This window comes from Poecile atricapillus, chromosome 4 (assembly GCF_030490865.1).
Source record: "Poecile atricapillus isolate bPoeAtr1 chromosome 4, bPoeAtr1.hap1, whole genome shotgun sequence".
NCBI lineage: Eukaryota > Metazoa > Chordata > Aves > Passeriformes > Paridae > Poecile > Poecile atricapillus.
Window position 1 is genome coordinate 64,334,156 of NC_081252.1, and position 14,646 is coordinate 64,348,801.

Consider the following 14,646-nt stretch of genomic DNA (forward strand, 5'->3'; position numbering starts at 1 on the left):
TTTATTTCTCAGTACCTGAAAGTTTTGCAAAGCAATGCTATCCAAAGAATATGGCTGAGCTAACCAATTTTTTTAGAGACAAGTCTTTGTTCTTTCTTAATCTAAACCACAGCAAATCCTCCTTCTACTAGTCTAGAGTCTCTCCAGACTCCTTGATTCCTTCCTGTAACTGACAGAAATCCTGCATAGGAAATAATTTTGAGCAGATTAGGGACAGAGCTGCATTTCATGCAGCAATGACTCAGACTCAAATTTTATCTTGTCTTAAAATAGATTTTGTGATATTAAGTACTATTAACGTCAGTGCAACAGAGAAAAACAATTTTGTATGGAAAAAAATCCATTGGTACTGCCCAGACATAAATTTACCTTTTCCTCAATTTCTTTGAGTTGCCTCTTTTGAAGTTCTATTTTATCTTCTAGATCTCTAATTCGCTGGAACAGAAAAAGGAAAATAGACATTATTATATCTAATTTGAAAAGCATATAAATCAAAAAGATAAGAAATGGGTTAAAAATAAAGAGAACAAATGCCCATTATTAACATAACACTTCCTTTACTATTGTATTAGGCATCTCCATGGCAAATTTTCCATGTTTCCATGAAACAATGGCATTTCAAACAAGCTGCATGTTCAGAACATCATGTTTACTACCAGAAAGTCTACTCACCACCACTCATTAATCATAATTTTAACATATACACACAGACAATTCCATTTTGCACTCAAATCCTTTTTCTGTGCAACTGCCAGTTTTTCTGCTTACCTAGACAGTCAGCAATTACACTATTGCATTTCCTTTTAACTCTTTATTTTCCTTTCCTATAAAACATAACCATGCTTTAGCACAGTCAAGCTACACCAGAGAAAAGAGAATGCACAGATTTTCAGTTTATCACAAAGATACCATGCAGAGACTCAACTCTGTCCTATTACCAGTCACCTCCTACCAGAGCCAGATGGAATGTTTCCTTTATTGTAGCTCCCCTTATTTTATTTTTAAGGATTTTTCTTATTCAGTTTCACAAAGATTCTTCAAAAACATGACTGCTGCTGGGTCCACACATCTTATTCTTTTCTGTATCACATATCCCCTTTTTTCCTTTCTGTAAGTTACACTTCTTTCTTCTTTTTTATTTTTCTTTTGATGTTGAGTTTAGATGCATTTTATTACACTTTCAGTATATTGTGCTTGTTACAGAAAAAGTAGGTTGTAAGTAATTTTTTCTATAGGCAGAAACCTGAAATCTTGTACTAACAGTCACTGTTGATCAAGAAACAACTTCATACAATGAGATATTTTTGGTGATTAACTATCCAGTCTCAGCCTGGCCTACAACAGCTGGAGGTGTTAGCAGCTCCTGAACTTGGAAAGACAAATTATCATCTCCTCTAACATGGATGGCATAGGTGAATAAAATTAATGCAGCTGTTGCTGCCTCAATCCCAAATTATTTTATGACTCTCAAATTGATGTGAACAATAGCATCTCTTTCAAAACAACACCCAGTCATTACCTACAAACCTGTGTGTATCAACTGATGCTGGTAATTGCTTACCTGCATTCAGCTCTAAGACCTCAAATAGGGGTAAATGCTCCGCACTCATAGCCCAGGACAGCTGCAGCACGGCAGCAGCTGATCCAGTGACCAGACTGGTCTGGAGAAACACAAAGTTTGGCTTGGAAATCACAAATCTAACCTGGAACTATTCCAAAAGTGAGGAACACACACAACCCTGCAGTTCACTTTTCCTAGGGTATACTCCTCCACACAAATACTGAAGACAGGCCATGAGCAAATAAAAATAAAAAAACAACTTGCTATTGTTGCTTCTGTTTCAAAGTGGAAGATTTTGCTTAAAGGCTGTTTTGAGTATTATACATTCAGTGTGAGTCAATGAAAATCTACACTATATCATACTGCAGTGCTCAAAGATTTCCCCAGATAATAAAGAAACCAGCATGAACTAGATTATCCTCATGTGACATAAGTGAATGCACCTTTGCTGACAATCACAAATGCCCCTAGCACAGCTGTATTATTTTTTCCTCTATTGAATTTGAATTTATTTATAGTTCATCTACACCCTGTTCAAGGCAAACCTATCTTTCAAGTGATCATCTTCATATACTGTATGGACCAGGAATGTTACAATCACTGCAAAAAACCATGGGATGAGAAGCAGGCAGATGGAACCACCCCCAAAATCTCTAATCCATCAGGTTAGACTCCTATTTCTCTCCTACTCATTACAGTTATGCCAATTCCTACTTATAACCACTTCCCAACCTGTCTGACAGACTTCAATTGTCTGGGGGTTGTGCTATGCTCTGTGGTAAAATTTGACCGTAGCAAGGTAAGTGGAGAGAAGCAATTTTTAAAAATACCATTTTCATCTTCAAGATTTATCATGTAAAGGTAACATGTAAACTTTTACATTTATCATGTAAAAGTTTCCAGTAACTCCTGTTTGCCTTTAGGAAAAAAAAGACTATAAAAAAGCCACCAAACATCTGGTGGCTTTCTCACCTCAGGGTTTAGAGCAAGTGTTCCTCTCTAAAAGAACAAGTTAATTAGTATAAGATGGCATTTTTAGGATTTGGGAATTCTGTTAATCAAGTAAAAATCGAGATTTTATTATTCCCTTATGAACATTTAATCTTTTCCATATTATAGCTATCCAGCTATTTTCTTCAACTATTCAGAATAGTTCTAAAAAAAGGGCTGAGGCTTCCATTTTCCAGTTCTCTCCCATAATAATTGTTATATCTTGGGAGATAAAAAATAGAGAATAGTTTTAAGGTGCAGAAACATAAACCTTCTTAAAAACCACTTAAAATACAAAGACAACCTACCAGCTGAAAGGGAATACACAAAGGACTGAATTTCTTAGCAGTGAAAATCTACAAAAAACCCTCAAAACAACTGAACTGGTAACAGTAAGGCAGATTGTGCTGGTTTTGGCCAGGATAGAGTTAACTTTCTTCACAGTGGCTGGTATGGGGCTGTGTTTTGGATTTGTGTTAAACACAGGGTTGATAACAGGGAGATGTTTTTGTTGTTGCTGAGCAGAACTTAGGCAAATCCAAGGCCTTTTCTGCTTTTCCCCACTCCAGTCTGGCAGAGAAGCTGGAGGTGAATGGGAGACTGGGAGGAGACACAGCCAGGACAGGTGACCCAAACTGACCAAAGGGATATTCCAAACCAGGTGACATCGTGCTCAGTATATGAAGTGGGGGGAAGACGGCGGAAAGAGGGTGACATTTGGAACGGTGGCATTTGTCTTTCCAAGTCCCCATTACATGTGATGGGCCCTGCTCTCCTGGAGATGGCTGAACACCTGCCTGCCCATGGGAAGTGGTGAATTAATGCCTTGTTCTGTTTGGCTTCTCTGCTCAGCTTTTGCTTTCCCTATCAAACTGTCTTTATCTCAACCCATGAGTTTTCCAGTTTACTCTTCCAATTCTCTCCTGATCCTGCTGGTGAGGGAGGGGGGGATGGAGGGATGGAGGGATGGAGGGATGGAGGGATGGAGGGATGGAGGGAGGGAGTGGCTGTGTGGGGCTTGGCTGCCAGAGGGGGTGAAAGCACAGCATTCTGTTTGGTACCCAGTGTGGGGCCCCAAGGGTTTGGGATAACAACAGGTTCAAGTGGGATACACTGAACTCACAGCTCTTAGTGCTGTTTGGCCAGGAACCAGCAGGCTCCTGCTCGTGCCATGGGGCTGGATTACCTGAGTGTGTATTAGAATCTACTGCTCAGTAGTGGCCACTTCTTGCTTTCCCTGCTTGCTGTAGTGCTGTAGTGCTTACCAGCTGACTGCACTGTGCCTGGGAACGCTGTGATAGCGGCCGTGGCACAGGGCCTGGGCTGGCAGGTGGCCAGGGCACTGCTGCACAGGGTGGGGACAGCCAGCAGGGCAGACCCCTGTGTGCAGATGTGCACTCAGAGCTGCTCCTGCCTGGTCACTGAAGGGTAATATGCTGAAGGCAGGTGATTGTTTAAACAGCTTTTATTCCGCTCATATGAGTGGAAATCACAGTGACAGAATACTTTTTGCTGCAAATGAGTAAAATTTTGTAACTTCTTTGCTGCATAAATAAAAGAGTTCAAATCTAGACAGGTCAAAAAAAGTTGTTTTAAAACACAACCTTGGGATGGAATTGTTCAACAGATATCAAAGCTTAGGGTTGTTTGCTCTTAGTTGTTTACTTGCTTTTCCCTGGAGGATTATCCAGGAGGATGAAGTGGGTGTAGCTATTCCCATGAATATCCTCTGATTGCTCAGGGACAACACTGGAAGATAACAAGCATAGTTCAGCTATTTATATATCCTGAAAAATCTGATTTAATAATTTATTTCCATTTAACTGTAGAGAAAGCCTTAAAAATATATACATGTATATGCAATATATTATCTGGAAAAAAACAATGGATTGACCCTTGCACAGAGTATTTAACACATAAAAAGAATAATTTTCCCTTGTTGTACCTATTTGCATTTACTGCATTATTTTGATGAGAAAGACAACAATTTCCAAAATACAACTTTAAAAATACATGTAAAGTAAATAATTGTAGCTGTAACAAAAAAGTATCTTCTAGAAGTAGCAAGATGTGTTCATCAGTCAGAGGCTATATTTATTTACTGAGAAGGAAATTACACAAAAGTTAGTAATACCAATTAAGACCAAGACAGGACTGCTTGAGATTCAGTACAAGCCTTTACATCTTTATCTGCTGTTCCTTTCATTTGCAAGAATTACCAATCAAGAAGCTGTGGACTCACTCTCAGATTTCAACACTTGATTAGATGCTTTCAGTATATTCTGATTTGTTTATGTTCACAAAAGTGTGACTGTGACAACAAATCACACAGAACTATTTCATTGTTATCATGGAATTCTACATACTTTTATGCTTCAGGGTATAAATGGAGGATCATTAAGTTGAGCTTTTTCTGCTATGTGCTATAGAGTTATAATGGTTGTGCTATAAAAGAAGCATTCAGCTCTACCCATGACATGGCCTGCAGGAACCTTGCAGAGTAAATCAAGTATACTTCAACAGCACAAAAACATGCAAGGAAGCAACAAAATCGACTCTATTTTGCTATCAGAACTTTGATAAATCTCAACTGGAAAGAAAGCCACAGGCTGTTCCTCTCTTTATCTCCTTTTCTAAAAAGAGAGGCATAGAAGATACAGATAGGCAACCTGAATCCAGCACAGTGTTTGCATTTCCTTTAGAGTCCCTAGCTTGGTCACAGTCAGAGCGAGGATTAGGGACAATGTAGAGCAGTGCTCTGCTGGGTTCTAGCAATTCCTGTTCCTGCAGTTAATAGCTGCCCCTCAGTCACACGAGTGCACCTTTTCTGGGACTGACAGGATTCATGACAATCACCCTGTGTAGTCAAATCATGGGGCCATACAATGGAGTTACTGTAGAAAAACAGCCATAGTCAGGCAAAAACAGGGCAATGGGAGTGCAATCATGGAAGAGAGGAGTGTAAACATAAGGGATGGACTCCTAACTGTCCACCTAGCCTGCCTTCAAAACCAACCTGCCAAAATAGTTAATACTCATTTCTCATTGATTTTTTTACAACAGCAAATGAAATCTCAGCACAAAAGTTCTGGATAATAGATGGTGCCTTTGCAAGTACTCCCTGCATGGAGCTTCCCTGAGTTTCAAAAGAGGGTTGGACCACCCCCCCCCCCCACCCCCCCATTTCAGGATGGCAGGCACCTACTTGACAAATAAATCATTCTTCCCCTAGCAGTGAAGTTTGCTGCCACTTCTGAGTAAGTGCTCCCAGGCAGGCATGGTGCAGCTGAGGGCAGTCCCTGTGCAGAGCTATCAGCAGATGGCTCTGCTGGCCAGGCTATGCTCAACAGCAGCTGCAGCTCTGCCACAAGCTCAGCTCAGCTCACAGACCCACTCACACTGCCAGACAGCCACAGAAAAAAAGATGCCCCAAGATGCCTTATTATTTGTCATTTGAACAGACTTTTAAGTTCCATTATAAAACTTTTCTTAACAGCAGTTACCTATGCTGTACATATACAAAGGAGGTACAGATGTAACAGCTTGAAAATGCTAACAATGAGGTAAGGGAGACACACCCAGAAGGGTCAGGCAGCTAAAGTACACATTTGGAAGTCTGTAATGCAAAGACAGGCAAAGACTGCCCCTAACGTGGCAAGCAATAGATATGACATTATGTTACTAACAGAGTCATAAAAAGGACATTTACCATCAGCCAACCACAGTTGTATAAATTATATGTTCATTGACTGCAGGCCTCTCCAATTTAATTCCTGGAGAGATCTCAAACACAAAGGGCTGTCCCAATGCCCCAAAACCAAGAAATTTGACATTTTTTTCAGCAGAAGATGCCTAATGTGCAGAAGATTCCTCATAAATGCTTATAACCCTCCATTTCCTTCTCATGATAGAAACTTAATTTTTCTGGGAAACGGGATCCACTTCCTGAAGTGCAGAGACTCACTTAATCAATTCTCTTTAGTAAACTTGGATGACAAGAGCCTTCCAGTACTGCCAGGGAAATTAAGATAAGTCAGCTCTTCCTTTCTCAAGGAGCAGAGACACCAAATGGGACTACAAATTCCTACTCCCAGCAGGTCTGACCTTCCTACAGAGTGGGAGTGTCTAAATTTGCTAGAAACACTGCTTTATAGGCAGGTTGGTACCTGAACTGGCCTCGGTGGATCAATTCAGGTGTCTCTGCACCTACAGTTCAATCTTCCCAATAGCTGGAAAATTTCCAGCACCCTTGTTTCACCCTTGTACGCAGGAGTAATGACAATAATCAGTCTGCATCCAAACTCAGCAAGAGGCTAGATAACCCTGGATGCAGATTGATTATTCATTACTCCCTTGTACAAGGATGCAACAAAAAGAATAAAATACTATTTAAAACTGAATTGAAGACAAAGAGTCCAATGAAATCATATTAGTACACTTCCAGTGGAGAACCAGCCAGGTTCTGATTTCAAAAGGCAAATTTCTGTAATTTGTAGCATGCTTTGGTTCCTGCAACTATACTGCAAGCTCAAGGTTGCAAGCCACATCTCTGGGAAGTCTGAGGAATCTAAGTTCAGGAAAAATACAAGCAGTATGATGGTGGATGTGTGCCTGGAAATATTACTCTACTTTCTAAGTAATAATTTCAGTAACACAGGCTTAGAAGACTCCGCTTGTGGTTTAGCCAGAATGACAATACTGATCCATTAAAAAAAAGGTTAATGGCATTCCCACACAGAACACATGAAGTACCAATGCCCAGCATGTGTTTTAATAGCAATCCATCTACATTAAGTACCATTCCCATTAATACTGTGCCCCTTGTAAAGGAGCACTGAAATGAATGGAAATCCTTAGGCTGAGCTCAGTGAGCCCTGGTTTGCAGTCTCAGAGCTATCATTTTTACACTGGAGGCAACACTTCAGCACAGTAATGATTTCTCATAAATTTGAGTTAGACATGGGAGGAACCTGAGCAATACAAAGAAAGAAAATTGATCTGAGATGTACAGAAGTGCCCCACTGCGCTTAAATGCCCAGTCCAGATTTCCTCCCCTAAGCAGGCAAAATGTGTGCACTTCCTCATTTGATTAAACTTGTCTTTCAAGCTACCTCAAGTTCTGATGAGAAATGGACTGTGTCACTACAATTACATGGTGCCTTTCATAGATTTTGGGGTTTTTTTACTTGATGTCCCAGATGCCTCTTTAGTTGCAAAAATAAACTGAGAATTTCTGCTTTTTCTCTCTACTGGGCAATGATGAGGGCTAGATGAAGTGGATTTCTTCATCCAAGCGCCTTCTGTCCTCTCCAATTCACCCATAACACTAGCAGCCGTTCACAGTCCTGAACCAACACCTTGGATGGCTTCAAATCCTCAAGAAGCTTTGTGGAAGGGAAAAAAAAATCTATCAGGAAAAGTTCTGTGATATAAATTTCATCTTTCAGACAACGATGACCACATCATCCTTCATTTAGGTGTCAAACTGCAGAACTGATGTTCTTGTTCCCTAAATAAGCAAGAAAAAAGCCAATCCATATGAATGTACTGTTTTATAGACAGCAACACCAAGAAAATCAATTAATCAATTAATCAATTAATCAATCATTTAATCAATTAATCTAGCTGCAAAATATGCTCCTTGCCATGGTAATGTATTTGTGAAAATACAGAAATGTACTAATCAGGGGGGTTAGAAATCACCTTAACAGTTCCTCTGACACACTCTTATTGGATTTACATTCACCAGCAAATCCAAGAAAACAATTTGATAATTTTAGCACAAAGCAGACAAAGAAGGATTTGCTAAGCTGCTTAGAGCCTGGCCCTGAAATGTTGGAAAGGTTCAGGTTAATGTACATTCACAGGATAGGCACCATGGATGGACTGTATCTGACATGAACCATGTTTTGAATCTCTGAAGCCCATCTTATGATCAAAAGATATCTCATTCTACAGAAAAATTTAGCATGGGAAATATTTTATCAATCTGACAGAGGGAAGAATCAATATTGTTTCATTGAATCATTATTTTAAGAAGACTCTCATCACTGTTAAGACACAGGTATGTACGACCTTCAGTAGTAACTACGTTACATATATAAATTTAAACAAAGATGAATATGAACTAACTTGCCTTTAGCTATTATTCAAATCACTAAAGTGATGGATAAACACATTATTTTCTTGGGCTTTTTGAAATCTAATGCATTTTAACAGCTGTTTAAAAGCCTGTAGTGTTTTAAAAATACAATTTGCATAGGCAATAGTCACATGCATTACTCAAGCTGTTGGATCTGCTTCTGGAAGGGGTGTGTATTCAGAAATCCAAATGTTCCCTTTAATCCCATATTCCTAGAATGTGATTTTGCCTAATGGTCATAAGGAAACAAAAATACCTCTGCAAAAGCATTAGCTTAAGCTGGTTTTGTTGGCATCTTATTTTACTTCATGAATGAAAACTTAATGTAAATTTCAGCCAGTTGCATATAATAATAATAGATTATTTTGGATGGACTGTACCTCTCTGATTCTCACCATGATTTTATTTGCACAGCACGTAAAAATTTCATTCTTTTCTCTGTTCTGCACTTTCAACCATTATAATCCAATTAATAGTGACTGATGTAGAGGAATTATCCTTTGTAATCTTTATTATGCATCTGTAGTTTATTTGCCTTTCTGAGGAGAACAAACCTTTTAGCAGCTGCACTGATGCATTTCTCAGCATATGTATTCAGTCACATTTGTAATAGTAAACCAGTGAATTTTATAAATGCATTCAGCCCCGAATAACTATCTGTTATAATCTGGTACAAATTGCTAATTACAAATGTATGTAGTATTTATTAGTAAACTTGATTCATCTTTTTTAACACTGAGAATCTTTTAATTTATGCAACAATATACATTGATATCTAACAGCAGAATATCAACAGTCCTATAGCTTTTCATTAGGGAAAACCAATATTTAAGTCATACTACATTTATATTTACACAGAATGGCTATGCTATGTGAGCTCAGAAGGCAAAACACATTCAACATCTTAAAACTGACCCTGTGACAGCCTAGACACATTATCAGGCAGAAAAAAAAAAAAAACAACCAAAAAAGTACCATGTAATATTTATCTAGCATAAAATCTAGATTACTTTACATTCAGATATTTAAATAACAAATTCCCATGTAGGTAATTAAAATGATATATGTATGCATTGTGCATAGGAAAATACACTTATCCTTAACTTTTATAAAAAACTTCACATACTTTCATTTTTAGATTTGCCTTTCCTCAGCTCCCATTGGCTTTTCCTAAGAAACAGGATATTCAGGATTTCAGATAAGAGAAGTTCAGCATTCAAATTTCAGATAAGAGTTTTCTTGATACTAGTATTATTGCAAGGCATACGTTGCTCTTACTTTGAATAGAACCTCTATCACACCTCGTTTAAAACAAAGATAGCAGACCTTTCAGATATATTTTTTTAGGTGTTACAACACTCCTGCTATCACCAATTATTCAGACAAGTAGCATCACTAAAGCAATAAGCAAAGCAGACACAGTTGAAGACTATATAAAGAAAACATATACACGGAAACACTGTAAGATGAACATATAGAAATTACTAAAATTAACTCTCATCTGCCATGCATGTCAGCTGTGGGAAATTACAGCAGTTTATTGTGATATTGTCATTATAGCAGCAATAATGCCCTGAAAGATTCCATGTTCACTCCTGCATGACAAATCAATACCACAGGTCAACTATGATTAGCCTAGTCATGATGTGCTTGATGAATATTGATGACAGTTATACAGCTGTGGTATATTAGATGCTTTTAAGAGCGATTAATGAATATAAAAATTGCACTATCAACAGTAATTTATTACATTTTAAACAACAAAGTACAGACCATTAATACTAAGTAAAAAAATAAGAAAAAATCAGTGGTTATCCTATGTATACCTCTTCATTTTGTATGCAAACAGCTAGCACCGTAACATTTGAGATTCAAAATAAAAACATTAAACCATTACACCTATGTAGATTCAGAGGAAAAATTATCTGAGCCTCCCCAGATATTATTATAGCAAGGTTCATAGTCATACTTCTACCTAATTCCTAAATTGTGTGACACAGCTGTGAGTTTTTGACCAAGCCAGCCTTTCTGGCACAAGGCAACATGGCAGAGGAGGGGTTGTCTTTAACTCCTCCTCTCTGTCACAAAGCATTGTGCCAAAGAGGATTTAAGACAGCACCTCCTTACGTCTATCAGTGAGGTACACTGAGCACAGCATCCTCCCTCCCTCCCTCCCTCTCTCCCTCCCTCCCTCTCTCCCTCCCCCAAAAGCCATCCTGGCAAACATTAAATGTTAATAATCCTCCTTGGGTGAGAAAAAACACCAACCACCCCCTCCCCAAACAAATATCTATAATAATATGATATATTATCATATATAATGAGACAATATGATCATACAGATATGGTGACATCCAACCCCATGGATTTGTAAACAAACTACTCTCCCAGCATGGAAAAATCGTTTGTATACAAGAGAGCAGGAAGAACTCATGGAGCAATGGCATCTGCCATAGCTTTGTTTGGCCTTTAAGCTGGAGGAACTGTGCCCTCAGAAAAAACTGCTGGTCAGAAAAAGAACTAAGAAACTTAGTGAGGAGAATTAGTTTGGTGTTTCAATTTCAAGTGGTATTTTGACATTTCAGGATGAAAAAAGCTATTGGTGCTCATGACTTTTCCCTGGTGTCCATGAAAAGCCGTGCCCGAGGCATGGCACCAGCAGTGAATCCTTCTCTATGGAGTGGCACACGGAGGTCAGTAAAGCTCTGTCCTAAAGCTTGGCCTTCTTCTAGTAAAACATGCAAATAAAGTGGTAATTCCTGCTCTTCTTACTGCTGAATAATCCAATCTGGTCACGGGAGTAAATGCCCTAGTTTAAAGAAAACATAGTTAATTTTTTTACAGCTGTATTCCAACTATTTAAAGCTGGAATTGCATGAGTTCAGCAGTTCATAGATGTCCTATATTCAGGTCTAGAACTGTAGTAATGATTTCTTTTGCTCTGTAAAACTGAGCTTCACCCAAGAATACTCTAAGTCAAGTTACAATAAAACACACTCAGCTTAGTACAGTACTACAGTACAATTTAGGGAAAAAAAATCACACTTTTTGATGACACAATGAACTAACCTATCTTTTATCTTTCTTTTTTTCTAATAATTTTATAAAAAGATAAGACTGCTGTGGGAAATTATTGGACTACATTAATAAAATCTGTCTTTCATATAACTTCTGACTGGCAGCAGCCATTTTTGGAACTGAGTGTGTGTCAATCTGCCATCCTTCAAGGATTTTCTATCTTCTCTTTGGATTTAAAATAACTTCAGATGAAATCTGAATAAATTACATTTCTATTATAAATTTTATTCATGTTTGAATACTGACAACAGTGCAATTTGAATAACTCTATCCTAATTTAAAGCCTGCTTTTGCTGACTTTTCCCAGTTTCATACTCCAGAAGCAGCTACAGTAAAACCAACAGGAATATATTTTGGGTTTTAATTTGTTTGATTTATATAAAGCATAATTTGACATTTCAATAGTTACTAGTTCTAGAAGGCAAGACAATTACAATATATTTTTAAGGTGAACTAACCATGATGCTGTGTGAATCTTCTGTACTGGGACTTTTTGGCCTGCTGTTGTTTTTTGTTTGGGGTTTTTGAGTTTGTTTTTTTGGGGTTTTTTTTGAGTTTGCTTAATTAGGAAGTTCACATCACTACTTCAGAAACATGTTGTATTGCTCTGTTTAAAATATCTTTTCTCAGAGATGGATTTTATAGCTGCACAACACATTTTCCTCTCCCTCTAGAAATTATTTAAAATATATACATAAAAAATTACTCTTAACAGAACCTGCTAGTAATGACCTTCATATTCTCAAAAAAAAGTGGCAGTAAAGTCATGCCACTGCACTGACTAGAGCACAAATGTTACTTTTAAATGCAGTCCTGCTGAAAATAAACCAGACATTGATTTCCAAAAGGTTGTAATAGCAGTGTAGCACAATGAGACTTTTTTGATGGCAATATCCGCACATGCCCTATTGCTGGAAGCAAATATCACAAGCTGCTCATGACAGATTTTTAATTAACATGTTTTACCTCCTCCAAATAGAGAGGATGGTGTAAATCAGAGCACCCTCTCTGACTTAGAGGGAGTACTGCCAACATGCTTCAGCTGAGGATCTGTCCCCCAGACCTGCATGTTGCACTCTGGGTTTAATGAAAGTGTTGTGTGCCTTAGCAAGCAGATCTAATCACACAGTCTGTCTAATCTGGCTCCACAGAGGCCTGGTTTCCTTAATGCACAATGGCTATACATAAATGGTTCCATTTATATACTAATGAACAATAATAATGTGGGGCTATACATGCCCAAGAACAAACCTTCCAATGTAATACAGAGTCTAACTTCCCAAAATATATTTATTTCACTGGATCAAGGTCAATACCCAGTGGCCAAGAACTCGAGCTTTACATCTGGACAAAGAAGAACACATAAAGCAGCACAAGCTCACACCTGGCAGCCATTTGCCCATTTCCTTATGCCATCCCTGTCCCTTTCAGACAGTTATTTCCCCAGGAAGGACATTTAGCAGCTCTGTAAAACCAGCAGCTCACACACTAAATCCTCAAAGTCCCTACATGCAACAATTAATCTGTAATGAAACCCAGCATACCAACCTATAGCTTTCACCACATGCCTCACCACTTCTGCACCCTGCATGTAGAGTCAAGGAGCATTTATAGGCAGAAGGAGGGAACTCTTCATCAGATCTCTTTGAACCCCCACTCTGTGACACAAAACTCTTACTCCGAGAAGATTGCTGCCAGCCTGCCGGATCAGCATAGTTCTTCTTTTGAAGCCCTTGTATCAGGCAGACCAGAAGGTAATGAAAGCAAAGAAACAGGCCTTCTGATGTGATTGAACTTCCAAAGTTTCATCGAATTTGGGGTCTTTAGTACAGGGCTTCTGTTTCAGGGCAAGTTTGAGAGTGTTTGCAACAAGGAGACTTGTGTTAAGCCTTTCAGGTCCATCATGTTGCCCTGTCATTCCCTGTAACCTCCACTTCAGCAGAGGAAGAAGTGTTGCACATACTGTAGAGGCACAGCAGACTGTAAAATCTAGCCAGGTCTAGACTACTGTTTTGCCAGAACAAAGTGCAGTGGGTGCTTGCTGATGTCACAGTGTCAGCAAAACCTCTCCTGGATGTAAATATGTGAGGAAAGGAGGGTACTTATCAGAGATGTACTTTACTTAGTGCAGTTTCATGCATTCATTAGGATTCTGCCAGCACAAGTGGGGCTTCATTTGTGTAACACTCAGCTTCTGTCATTTGCTAGTGAGATGAAAGTAATCCAGTGAGAATTAGCCCTCCAATATCCCAGGCAAATTAACTAGCATCTTTGCCTTTGTTTTTCCTGTTTAATAGGGAATGTGTGTGGGGGGAGAGCATGTGTGTGTGTTAAAAATAGAAGACTAAAATACTTAGATGCTTATTAAGCAGAGGAATTCAGTTTAACATGTCCTGCAGGGCTGTAACATTAGCTTGTCTAATGAGATGGGCACAACACAAAACTCTAATGACATCCTATAAAATGGATCTGAAGACAGGTACATAAACATCCATAGCTAATGAAGCTATGTTTATACTAGCATTTTTGTTTTCCTATGCACTCATCATATTTAACCTTATGTTGTTATGCAATCTGTGAATACATGAACTGGACTAACAGAAGATGTGCTCCAGATGTGCATATATAGCGCTCGAATTGATAGAAAGCAGGCCATGGAACAAATTGGAACAAAATTTAAACCCCAGATATGCATAAAATATGAATTTTGAGCCCTCTGGAACAACTGTTTCACTTTACAAATCTACTTTTATTTTTTCCTATCTATTTGCCACTATTACATGAGCCCAACTTAAAGGCTCTGCCCAGGTCCCCCAAAAATACACTCTAACAAAGGACACAAAATGTGTCAAACCACATTTCTGGTGAGAGCAAA

At 38.5% G+C, this 14,646-nt stretch overlaps 1 protein-coding gene across 1 annotated transcript in view; it reads right to left on the reverse strand.

Annotated features, from left to right (window-relative positions):
• Positions 1–14,646, reverse strand: part of JAKMIP1 (janus kinase and microtubule interacting protein 1) — an 87,563-nt gene that overhangs the window by 5,065 nt on the left and 67,852 nt on the right. Inside the window, exon 20 of the mRNA XM_058837416.1 lies at positions 370–435. Within this exon, the coding sequence (XP_058693399.1) occupies positions 370–435 (66 nt within the window). The remainder of the gene's footprint in view (positions 1–369; positions 436–14,646) is intronic.